The sequence below is a fragment of the Nesoenas mayeri genome, assembly GCF_963082525.1.
Source record: "Nesoenas mayeri genome assembly, chromosome: 10".
In the NCBI taxonomy this organism is placed as follows: Eukaryota; Metazoa; Chordata; class Aves; order Columbiformes; family Columbidae; genus Nesoenas; species Nesoenas mayeri.
The window spans coordinates 10,684,155-10,697,396 of record NC_137560.1 but is presented as its reverse complement, the minus strand read 5'-3'; the positions used below and the strand labels follow the sequence as shown (position 1 = coordinate 10,697,396).

General features: G+C 36.1%; 1 protein-coding gene across 1 annotated transcript in view; it reads right to left on the bottom strand.

The window, feature by feature from the left end:
• The window catches only part of CACNA2D3 (calcium voltage-gated channel auxiliary subunit alpha2delta 3), a gene marked incomplete at its 5' end in the record, with an annotated part of 422,930 nt that overhangs the window by 98,988 nt on the left and 310,700 nt on the right, over positions 1-13,242 (bottom strand). Inside the window, 3 exons of the mRNA XM_080350552.1 lie at positions 4,790-4,864; positions 8,970-9,050; positions 9,779-9,850. Coding sequence (XP_080206678.1) covers positions 4,790-4,864; positions 8,970-9,050; positions 9,779-9,850 — 228 coding nt within the window. The remainder of the gene's footprint in view (positions 1-4,789; positions 4,865-8,969; positions 9,051-9,778; positions 9,851-13,242) is intronic.

Genomic DNA, 13,242 nt, shown 5'->3' with positions numbered 1-13,242 from the left:
CATTCACTATGTGTTGGGTTTTTTAACATAAAGGCTCTGAAATACAGCAGAAAGATGCAAAGGTGGTTTTTTTTTTTAATTTAAATTCCAGTCGAGAAGAGTCTCTGGCCCCGGTTTGCAGCGCAGACCCCCCTGCACGTCCCTCGCCCCCTCGGCGGTGCTGGGGCGCCCCCTCATGGCCGCTGCTGCGCAGCGCAGCCACAGGCGGCCCCGCCCGCAGCCGCGGGAGCCGGGGAGGCGGCCGGACCGGGTGGCTGAGGGACCCGTGTGGGCAGCGCCGGGGGGGTCACAAGCAGGACAGCCGGGCACTGCTGGGAGAAAGGGACCGCACGGCCTGGGGTGGACTGGGGAAGAAAAGGGCAAGTCAAGGAAGGGAGATAAAATCTGTTTCTGTGTATGTGAAACATTTGGGTAATTGACACTCCATCCTTTAATTGCCAAGGCCTCGCAAAAGATCTCTTCGTATTCGCCAAAAGGAATTTCCAAGGGATTCCTTATTCCCTGATTATCATGATTTATTAAGTTGTTTGTCAAGACTCATGGCTCTAGTAATGTCTTTTAGAGAAGAATGTAACGAAAAGTTCTTTCCCATCCCTCTATGGCAACAGCCACCCATGAAAACTTCCACTTGGAAGTCTGGGGGCTACTTGAGCAACTGCCATAAAACTCTGCAAATGCCTTCAACCTCAAAAGCACTTTCCTCTTCTTCCCTCAATTCCTCCCAGCAGCTGCCCATGTGCACGCAACCCATCATCCTAACTGAAAGCCAAGTTTATTCAAAAAACAGCAGAAGAAACGAGAGAGGAAATCTCCAAGAAAAATATTTTTAAACATAAACCCAATAGGATAATCAGCACAAAAATGTAGCTAGCTTAATGATTAAATATACTGGTCAGCATAAGATAAAAATCTGGTACAACAGGAAGCACTCTTCCTCTGCGACTGTTTGCTATCCTGCCTGTCTGCTCAGCGTCCCATAAGACAATTTCTTAAAAAGCAGTTTGTCAGCTTCAGAACTAACAGATATGGCCACTGGGGTTAGTAACTCAGAAGTCTAGTAATATTCTAGCTTTACATCACTGTAGGAAAATATAGCAGCAATATAAACCAGGTTGGATGAAGTCAGTAATCGATGTAACTAGAATGTAAACCCTAACCCACCTAAATAATTTTAGATACTGTCTTTGGTGAACTAATTCCAGTCCTACATGCCTATTTTCACATATTTACTGTCACAAATTTCATGGAATGTTTTGCCACTAGTTACAATGGTATGAGGATTTGGGCTGCAATATTAATCTAAGGGCCCAAGCCAGCAACCACTCTCAAAATCTCTGCAGTCCACAGCATACTCCCTTACACACTCCTGACAGAACCCAGAGGTAACAATTACTCTTCTGAAAAAATGAAATGAACAGACCACGAATATCTCACAATGAGTTCCCTGTAGTTGACAGCTTATGGGCTACTGCCCAACATTTTTATTTTAGAAAGAAAGACTGTTGTATAGGTAATGAAATAGGTGTCTTCAGGATTTACACTGGGGCAAAGGATAGTAATAGAAAAGCACCTTTTGCCTCATCAAAACACACCTCCACAGAAACAAGGAAAGAGAATAACACCCATTGTCAGTCTAACTTAAAGCCACCTGGATGTCATTACCTTCTATTTCTGAAAATATCTATTCTGTAATTAATAAATACTAATATTTTTGAATGAATTAATTTGCCAGAGAAAAAGGGACAGCACATCAAATGCATGTGTTGTCAAGCTCTTGTGATATAGATAGGGAACTTTCAAATATACATTCTTATGATTGCAAATATAGGCTGTCACATGTACCTGTGTTACCTGAATATTTCAAAAGCGTTTTTAGAAATCAGGACAAAGTCATTATTTCAGCATTATGAAAACTGGAGAATGACATAAAAACATTGCATTTATATCCAATTTAGAATTGGACATTAAGAAAAATCCCATGGATTTTAACAGATACAGAGATAAGGAAAAGTACTGTGAAGGTAGTGGCCAATCATGAACTAGAAACAATTCCCTATCACATTTTCCTTTGCAACAACTAAAAAATTTTAAGATAACCTCTCACCACACTGGCATTTCTCACAAATACATGTATATATGTATATATTTGTATATATCTGTGTGTGTGTGTATATATATATATATATATATAAAAAGCATGCATTAAAACAGAACAACACATATTTTGTTGTTTTAACCACTGGGGACAATTAACATAACTAGTCTAATATAAATGTTCAAATAGCAAACTGTGGGAGAAGATACAGAATGCTCCAACTGTCCAATTTTAGATCTAGTCAGTTTTCTTGTAACTTTGGCTCTTTTAAGTAAGTTTTATATTGTGTCTATGATGCAGCTGGATGTGAGATGAAAGCAAAATTACACAAATAGTCACTTGATGTGGATGAACTAGCTGAGATAATAAGGCAGTGAAGATGCAGCAGAAGAGACCTGAAGGTGCATTAAAAATCCTAGTATATAATCCAGGTGCTCTAAGGAGGTTTGTACAGCCCCTAATTGCTGCCTCTTCTCTGCTATGGCTACCAAATATAGCTCAGTAGGCAATCTCAGGCAGAAAAGGAAAGAAAATGGAAGAATGGATGATAAATAAGAGGTCAGAAAAATACAGAGAACATGACAACAAAATCCCGAAATGCAGAAAAGTAAGAGAACTAAAACATTAAAGCAAGACTGAAAATATCGGTTGCTTACTGTGATGAGAATAGTCTATGAGATGACAATCACATATTACTACACAAAGTAAGGAATATAATATAAATCCTACTTCTAATGAAATTTAAAAATCAAATTCAAAATAAAAACTGTGCATAAAATGGTTACAATATGGAAAATCATTATTGTAAGTCAAACAGACTGGCAAAAATTAATATGTTAGTCTGGATAACAGAAATAGCCACTCTAATAAGTATAACGTTAAAATATCAGAGTCTAATGTTTATGAGCAGAAGCCAGTCTGAAACTCTTAAAAGTTATACTGACTGCTGTGACATTGTCCGCATCCTCTTGCTTAGTTTCTGCACCTTCCTCAGGAACAATCTCAAGTTGGAAATGTTGGTAATGGGATTCTGGACCAGATGGGTCCAGCTCAGATGAATCTCTCTCAAATATCCTACAGTTAAATACTTGAGAAGTATGTACTACCTCACAGAGACAAAACACATTTTGACTGAGAGGCGACATGCTAAGGTATTGATTTAGAGTTTTCTGTCTTCCCTAAGAGCAAACTGCTTCTACTGCGGCTGGAAGTTTTTCATTCCCTAACATTTATATATTTGGGTAGCAGAGATCCTACTTCCCAGAAAACAAGAAGATACGAATTATGAGAAATCATCTATGGGGAATGTAGAGGTGAAAAAAAACCAGTCACTGGAGCACGTTAACTTAACTGACTCGAGCCTGAGCTGTCTATATCAGCTCTAGTGTCTCACCACTGGAATGAAGGGGAAAAAACAAACAAACAAACACCTACAACAATAGATTAATTTGCAAGAGCTGTTTCTGAGAATTATTTTGCTTATTTGACAATAATTTACCAAATTCTCTACAAGTATTTTCTTCCTTTCCACAGTTGTTAGAAATTCTACAACCCAGAAGCATGGGTGATATTTTTAGACTAAAAATTTCCTTAAATCATTTATTTTAAAATTCCTTCCAAGATACTATGATGTCTGCTTTGCCATTAGATTGTCTGTCCATTTTACAGTGAAGTTACCGAGAAAATGTTCAGTTTTGTTGAATTTTTCATAAGCTCTACTCCAGAAAAAAACAAATGTGATATAATAAATGCAAATATGAATGTTAAGTGCATAATTCCTAGCTCAGATCTTAGAAAGACAAATTCTTTAGCTGAATGAAAACATCAGATATGCTAATGACTTAATAAATCATGATTTTCAGTTATTTTATTTGTATATGAAATTATCCATCCAATTAATATTTGTTTTCTCCTAAAATATTGTTGAAATTGGACATTAGTATGACATCCATGTGTATACAGCGGTGGAATCATTAATACTGATGCTTTGCAAAGACTTGACAGTGATGGAACACTTGCAAGTGCTGTTCCTAAGACAGTGATGCAATCAAGAATGTACCAGTTCTCTAGGGTGTTAAGTTGATAAACATTTGCATAACAGGCACTTTTATTGTTCTCTCTGTGATTAATGCAAACAAGATGATAAGGGAAACTAAAGGTAAAATTTACTGCTATTTCTCTTTTAATATAAAAATCCGTTTATGCCTCTGTTTTGCTCAAGAATTTGCTTTATTGAAATTTCCACACATATATTAAATTAGCTTTAACACTTTAACATGACAAATAGAGGTTATTACATAGCAATAGAGCATTCCAGCATTCCATTTCAATGTAGAATGAACATAATTATAGCAATTTTTGCCTTTGCCATTTTGCAGTAATGGAGTCCTTTATTTTTTGCAGTAACAATTTGTCTATTTATTTTCCTCAATTTTTTTTTTCATGCTAACCTCTGTCTCCAGAGGTAAATTTACCAAGACTTATAATGTATTATAAAGTGAAAAAGCAGCTGCTCTGATGTATTTATTTTTTTAACAAATATTACTTTATTCACAGTAAAAAAAAAACAACACACATAAAACCCCACAAACCAACCCACCACCACAAAAAAAAACCAAAAAACAAAACAAAAAACACCATCATAAATGCAACATATGTAGCTAGATAAAATTGATCAGTAAATAGTATTCTTACCAAAGGCCTAAGTTCTGGATGAGTCAGAATATATCCATTGTTGGTAATAGCAAAAGCATATCCATGAATACCTAACTGTAAGAGTAAATGAGAAAGAAATACTAATGAGTATGGTCTCCACTAAGGTCTTACACAAAAAATCAGGCAAGAATTTAGTCATCCAGGGCTTAAAGCTGGCATTTATAACCCTTATCCACATAGTATTTCATTATAACATTTGCAAAGCTCTGATCCTTGACATTTTGTGAAAATGAGAACCTGTCACTGTGATGAATTCAGCATATAGCACAATTTTAAAATGTCACACACATTTTGCTATCTAGGACACTTATTTCTATGTGCTTTAAAGTGAATTAGATATACACACGTACATGAGACATTGTAGCATGTGTCACACACCATAGCATGTGTCATGCAAAAGGATACTGGAATTTAGTAAATTCACGTATTCCCAGCAGTGGCTGGGTTCAGCTTGCTTCAGTTGTTCAAGTGATGTTGTCAAAGAATCGTTTAAATCAATGGAACTGAATGCACAGTTCTAGTGAGCAAGCAGTGGCTTGTCATATACTTACATACCAGTCTTAAAGGTATTTTCCCTTTCTGTTAATTCAAGTTCTGGAGGCACAGACAGCAGCATATTTCTACTAAAGAAACTCTTGTAGATTACATATTTGTACCAAATGGAACTATGGGAGATTATCTGAGAGCAATGAAATGATTTATGAGGCCTAACGGTATATGTAATCAAATTTGGCACTGTACTTATTTAAATAACAATAGTACTCTTTTAGCAATATGCCTATTACACAGTTGATTGCACCCACTGAATGCAATAAATGTACCTTCAAGTCATTCATGTGGTCATTCAAACAGCCCTTAGCATAAACGTGCTGCTATAGTAGAATCTTCCTGCAACCTCAGTATGTAACTTTTCCCATGCAAAGAGTATATATCTCACTATAGTTTCTCACCCATTATTTTTCAGTTCGGAAGTGACACAATGTAATGTCCCATGTATCGTTATTTAAGCATCTTCACGCACTGAGATATTAAAAACAACAAGAAAAACAAAGAAACCCAAACCAACAAACAACCCAAACAAAAACAAACACGCACCAACCAACAAAACCACCAGACCCCAGAAAAAACTTTCTCTTGTATTTGCTTAACGTTTCTCACTACTAACGTCTTTTTTTTTTTAATTTTAATTCAGCACAGTCTTAAATGCTTTGGTAAAGTAGGCCCTTAAGGAATTTGTCTGGCATAAAGCAACATAAGCAAGGTTAACAATTCTGAATAATTTCTAAGATGTGCATAGGACAGCAAGTCTGTTGGCTTCTGTAATTTTCTGGAAATATAAACCACTGTATGATATTATGGCAAGGTCATTGAGAAAACATACCAGGTACATTTATACCATGTCTGTGAATGATTGTATATGGTGAACTGTATCTGTCATATAGAAGATTGTTTCATAAATTAACAGTTTTCCTAAAGCAATAAACTTCAGTGAAAGTAATAGAAGGTGATACGTTCTTGGCATCTCTTCATAAAAGAGGGATAACCAAAATAATAACAGTGGACATATTTTCCCTATTATAGTATGACAAGTGAACTAGCTGTTGGCTAAATATCAGATCTCAAGTATAATTGTCTGTGTTGATAACTGCAGAATGACATTCAAGCAATGAAAGTCAGGTAAGGAAACAAATGTGGGTGGCATACTTCGCAAGAAAAAAATACTTGCCTGTTTGAAGTATACCCAGATTCCAAGGGTAGTATTCTACTGTGTGTTGTGCAACATGTAAAACTGCATACTCTCTGCACTTAAAATGCTTTGGTATGAGAGATACTACCACTTACAGCACTATTACCATTTTAAACCTTGAACTCTGTCTCTAAATGACAGATTCAGAAATGAAAAGAATTTTTTCTAACTGCTGCAAAATGGCACATGAAAACTAAATATTACTAAATCCAGCCCTACCTTATTCACGAGAAACTGCCACTGACATATGGGTAAGTTTAGTCTAGATAATGACAGCTGAAAATTGTTATTATTCATCTTCCCCAGCATAAAATCCATCTCATCCAAGCTGAGAGAATTCCAGGTCAGCAGAATTCTATTTCTAACCAATCATTTTATATCCCTGTGTGAATTTTATTTCACATGCTGCCTCTACAGGAATGGGTCCCTGGGGTGATTAAGCTCTTGCAATTGCATGGTCTTTTTACTGTTCAGAAATGTTTACGGTATGTGAGACTGGAAGTTATAACTCAAGTGATTTCACTAACCTAACTGTATTGCATTATATTGGTGCCTCCTGTAATAACCCTCTCTTGCATTGCATCCTGCAATATAAAATGTATCTTCAAATAAAAAGTCTAATATTCAGAAAGAGGATCACATATTGCTTTGACAGAAAACTAAGTCTTAAAAAATATAGTACCATATGACAGAACAAGAAATTTCAATTTTACTGCCTCTCTTCTCCTTTTCTGAATAACACTAACTCTGCTGCAATAGCTGTTATTCAGGCCTCACACTCTCTCTAGTTTCTTGTATTCAGACTATGTCCAAATCTTACAGATTACTTCTGAATAATATTGCTGTGATATGGTCTTTTCTATCCAACCATGCATAGCCAGGTTTTCATTTCTGCAGTTACTACAGCATTGTTTTCCTTCTCATTACAAATGAAATTTGTTCTATTCATAGCCCCCTAGAAGGCTGCTCCAAAGATTGTTTCCATCACTCCAAATTTTGCAAAGGAGTAAATTTTGCTCCTTTCTCTTCTACTAATTCTGTGTTTCTGCATACACAGAAATATAATATAAGCTGTGTTTAAATAACTTCGGTGGTTAGTGTGCTGAGACTGTTCTCTGTTATTTGTCTTGACCACCACTGTCTCTGTTCACTATGTTCTGATACCAGCAAGTTGTCATCTCCTGACTATTCCCATAGGCTGCAAACTTTTTTCCAGTTGGGACAAGCTTTCTGTTCTGTCTTACCATCTAGCCTAGTGGGATCCAGGTCCTGCAAAATTACTCCAATGCATCTTGTCAACATTATTGCTAACATTTTATGCATTATTTTAATCAAACAGTCATTGACTTTAAACTTCCTAGTTATTGCATATTGATCTACAAAATCATTTAGTACTCGCTAATGTATTCAAATCAGAATTCAAATTAGAATTCAAATTCATAGGAGGATTTTTTTTTTCTCCCAAATACAATTTTCTACAAAAACATGGAATATACAAAGGCATTCACAAGTCAACTTATTCTTCCACCCCCTTAGAAATCAGTAAATGAGAGTATGGTAGCCAATTAGGAGGGAAGTATGACATACAAATTTATGCTCATTACATGTACACATCAAAATTAATCTATTCAAATAACTGGCGTCTTTAGTAAAAGTTGCCTATTATATTATGTGCTCATTTTTCTTGCAAAAAGGCTCTGCTAGGAATTAACTAGAAAACATTAATTTAATTTTCTCATGTGAATAAAACAGAATATAGTAGAGTATTTCAGACATAAAGAAGTTGTGGAATACTAATGTATTGTATCAAATTTAAATGAAAAGTAATTATATCTTTGCTTTGGCCTGAAACCTATTTTTACTGAGTTACACATGTTTCACAATGGATGAAGTACACCAAATTTTGTAAAGTTTCATTATAACTATTATTTTACAATATAGGTATCTCTTACTTTGGCAAACTAAGTAGAGGGAAATACCTGGCAAATACCGTGTATGAGAGAAGGAACCACTAGTCTGGTTACACAGGAACTAAAGCCATGTCAAGGACAGATTTTTGTACAGTTTCCATACAAGGTTATGCAGGTTTTCAGCATGAATTTCTGGTTATATTGTGTGCTTGAATAATTTCATGTATTTTATTACGGACAATACTTAATATTACCTTCTAGAGCACACTGTGATCTGCAAAAATGTGAAGATCAATCCATATAGTAATTTTAGTATTAAAAATTGCACTAGATCTCAGGACCAATAACATTTAGCCACCAGACAATGCAAAGCTAATGCTCCTGAGGAAAGTCAGTGAAATAATGGAGCTATACCAGTATAAATTATATTAATATGCCAAAAAAGATATGTTATATTATAGATATACTGACTAAAAAGGACACATTATCATTTGTATATTACCTTATATTTTGGAATAGTTTTTAAAAGCTCTTTAACTGGAACATCTGTGCCAACTACTCCCAGAAGAATCCCTTTAGATCTCTGAAAAGAACAATAAAAGATGCACTTGAAACCGCAATAATAATGAACATTCTCACCGCTCATTTCACATTGTAGCTACTCTGCAGACATGAACAGATAACAGATAAATTACTTTAAAAAAGCGGAGAAAGGAGAGGTTGGTACAACTAATCTAATCAAATAGTCATTTAATCAACAATATTGCTCCTTTTTACTTTATCTGCAATTCACATAGAAAAGGCATGCAAACTTTTGATAGCTGAGTCCTTCAACAGAAAACTTCCTTATGCAAAATGATTTTTGAATGAAAAACTACTGTCAAAAATATGTTACTCCCTTCTTTCCCAATATTTCCTGCCATTTGATAAACAAAAGAGAAAGATTAAGCATTGAAGAGGAAAGTACATGTATTTTTTAAATAATCTGTTAAATTAGTAAAGATAAACAGATATATACATAATAGACATATGACTAATTAAATTCTGAGTCTATAAAATAGAAGCAAATCAATGCAAAGGAAAAAAGCTATATATTTTCTCTTAGACATAGGGTAGCATATTTTACTATGGTTTCTAGAGCATAGTTTTTTGGGATTATTTGTCCACATTTTTATGCTAATGAAGGGATACTAACTGCAGACAAAATAAAAAGAAGAACAATTTTTAGAGTAGGTTAAAACCTTATTAGGCCCCTGAAAGAAACTTCACTGCAGGCACCCTATTATCACGAGAAATAGTCTGAGTACTTACAGTCTCATTTTGCTTACTAAATACTGGCATGGCAACAGTTGTCATCAACACCAATCCCTGATCGTCAGCAAGCTAGATTTGAAAAAAGAAATACTATCTCTAAGAACTAAGGAACAATTACAGACATATGATTGCATTTTTCAATTACATCCTCTTCATTTTAAATGAGATAAGACAACTTATCTAAATGATGCTTATGCAGTTAGACTTGCAGTGAGCACAGCCCAGCCCAGCCCTGGCCCATCTCAGGGATCCCAGCGCTGCCCACACCACCCTCTGCATTGGCAGGAAAGATGCCTCATCTTCATTCCTGTTGCCATCCACCATGAGAGATAAGAAGGGGCTGAAATGCGGGTTGTAGAAGCAGCATGAGGAGTAGCAAAGCAGCTAGAGCTCCACTTTACATCTTTCCCAGTGTCATCTCTGCCAGCATTGCCTCAGGCTGTTTTCTCCCAGCAAGGAACAAGAGGTCAGGAGTTACATGCACTTTGTTCGTGGTTCAGACCAAGATCTCATCAGCTAACACAGCGGCAGAAAGGATGACAGCCTGGCAAGATCCCAGGAGCATCTTTGCTCCATCCAGTTTCAGTTTGCCAGACAAAGAGGTGGCACGAAGCATTAGCTGATTCTGCACATCACATATTTCTTCAGTTTAGGGAGAAAACAGATCTCCTGACCTTGGTTCCATTCAAGAGAAACATGTAGAATGCTTATCACTGGCCACGGGAGAGGGACATTGTTCAGACTATGGTATCTTCATGCCTTCTGGCCAGACTACACCTTTGCCACAAGGCCAGGGGTGACGGGTGCTCAAGATGAGCACTGCTCTGTGTGCCTGCAGATCTTCACCATCTACACAGGAAAGACAACTCGAGCAGGAAGTTGAGAGTTACTGTTAAATTCTTTCTGTCCCTATAATTTGGGAAGATGTTTGAAGATGAAAAGGCTTATCCAACATTTAAAAGCATGACAAAACCAGTTATCATCACAACCGGAGATTTTGTAGAACACAAAGTCAGCTTTGTCCTCTCTGTGTTTAGCCAAATGGACAAGGCAATAGAGATGATCTTCTTGAGAAATATTCTACATGACAGTCATGGCTAATGGCAGCTGTGATATTCTCCTACTACCCCTACATCAGTGTCACATTTTCATGATCTCAGGCAGTATTTCTAATACATATTTTGAGACTTGCTGCAATTTTAAATTTTTGTTAACTAAGCTTGTGTTATTAACGAAGCAACAGCTACCAACTCTGCAGATTTTCAGAACACAAGTCATTTATTATGACCAAGATATTTTATTAATTATATTTCATATTATGAATGTTTCCCATCAGAAAATCAGAGAGATAAAATCTAGAATATTCCATGTCTTGCAGATCCCAGTCTGCATCAATAGGCTCTCAGTTTCCCAAACAAGTATATTTCCTGAAGGACAGCACTATCTCAAGGTGATGAGAAATGTTTGCAGACATCAGACAGGAACACCAGTGGGATTTAGGATCAAGAAAGTTTACAGGGACAAGAAGTAGAAAAAACTTGATCATGTTTGCTTTTTTTGTTTTGTTTTCCTTTTTAAAAAGGAGAGATATTTCCAGCCCTAATGTAATCCTTGATTTACCAAGCAACAGTAACTCATTAAATAAAACAACAAAACACTGAGAGTTCAGAGGTTGCACTGAATGCAAATGCAGCTGAACTAGCCTAAGAATTTACTCTCCTTGGCCGGAGTAGTAGAGTCAAGCATGCTGACATTATTTGTATGGAGAGAAGCTTTTTGTGGTATGATGGTCAGTAGTCCCAAAGACATGTACACCAGGAAGTGAAAAAGCATTCTTCTGGTTATGGGGTGACATCTTGGAGTGTTTAGAGATTTTATATGATTGCCCAGGGATGTTCTTCTCTGACATTATATATTTGTCAAGTATCAGTATGGTATTATCTTATGAGTCCACTTGCTCTTAAGAGATTACTAGAAACAATTTTTTTGATAGGATGCCAAGCAAGAGACTGTCAGTTAAGTTTTAGGGTGTTTGGGATTCTTTAAATGAAGGGGGAAAAGAGCCTGGAGTTCCTGGGAAATTCTGAGAGAACAGGTCATTAACTCTCAAAATGAACTATGGAAGCAAGAAGAGAATTATTGAACTGTAATTATGACATCTATAAGTACCACTGAAGGTTGGCTGCTGCCATCATTTCTATAGAAGTGCAAACTTATAGTGCAGCCTGTTTTAATTTTTGTTTGGTTGGCAGATGAACAGGTTGTTGGCCACTTCCATAAGTGGAGTCAGCAAATAACCAGATGACAGATGACTTGTATTTGGGATGTTTCACTGAGTCACCAACTCAAGCTGCAGTGTTTGCTTCACAAAAATTGTTAGACTGTGAGGAATTAACTGCTGGGGAGAAGCACAGCTTTATTCCCTGGGCAATGACATTTTGGCAGAAATACTTTGAAATAGTAGAATGTTAGCCACTGGGTATTTCTGCTAAGACACTTAATGCTAGAGTCCATTAAAAAAATTGCAAAGGAAGCCATGATCTAGGTATTTCGCATTGTTGCTTTGGAAGTCTGACAATTTCCTACATATAGCAGAACTCTGTAACAGCTCATGCAAGTGTTTGAAAAATTTAGTGATTCTGAGAACAAAACCCAGAAATATGTTCTCTAATGACTGCTAAAACTTCAGCTTATATTAGTTATATTGAGAATGAACATGTACCACTGTTATCCTCAGGATTGGGTAGGATTTTTTTTAATCATCAGCAAATACTTATCTAGAAGTTAACACTTAATGAAAAACGCTAAATATCCCAATCTCAGAATAACAAAATCATTATATAATGATAAGCTTCTGAATGACTGTACTGAATTTAAAAGTTCAGGTTATTGTGTAATGAATAATAAACACTTTGACCTCTTTGGTTACTCAATTATCATATGTAGACAACCCTAATGATTCCCAAACTCATCAACTGGGCATCACAAAGTCACAGGCTCACAAAATACTGTAGTCAAACATTTCTTACAGGAAACATCTTGAAGAATTTGTTTTGTTTTGCTTTGTTAAAGAAGCACAAAATGCATGCTTCTATGCAGGCAAGAAATAACTTGGCTACACATGGAATCAGGTGGGTTTTTTTAGTGTTGTTGGCTATACAGAGAATGATACTTATCCTAATATGCAATAACATCACCAGAGAGATGGTTACTAGTTACATACAGTGAAGAGGTCTTCGGGAATGACTGAAACATGAAGGACTATCAATCTAATCTCAATCTTTAAACAGGCTGTACCTTTTGTCCTTCTGGTCTCTTAGGAGTAACTAATAAGAGTAACTAATGCTAGTAGTTACTTCTATTTTTACAAAGGTATGCTTTACGTGGCTTAATAATTCCCCACAGTCTAATGATGCAAAACTGTTTAAAGTTACAAGCTAAGTTTACCTGGTTCATCCTTA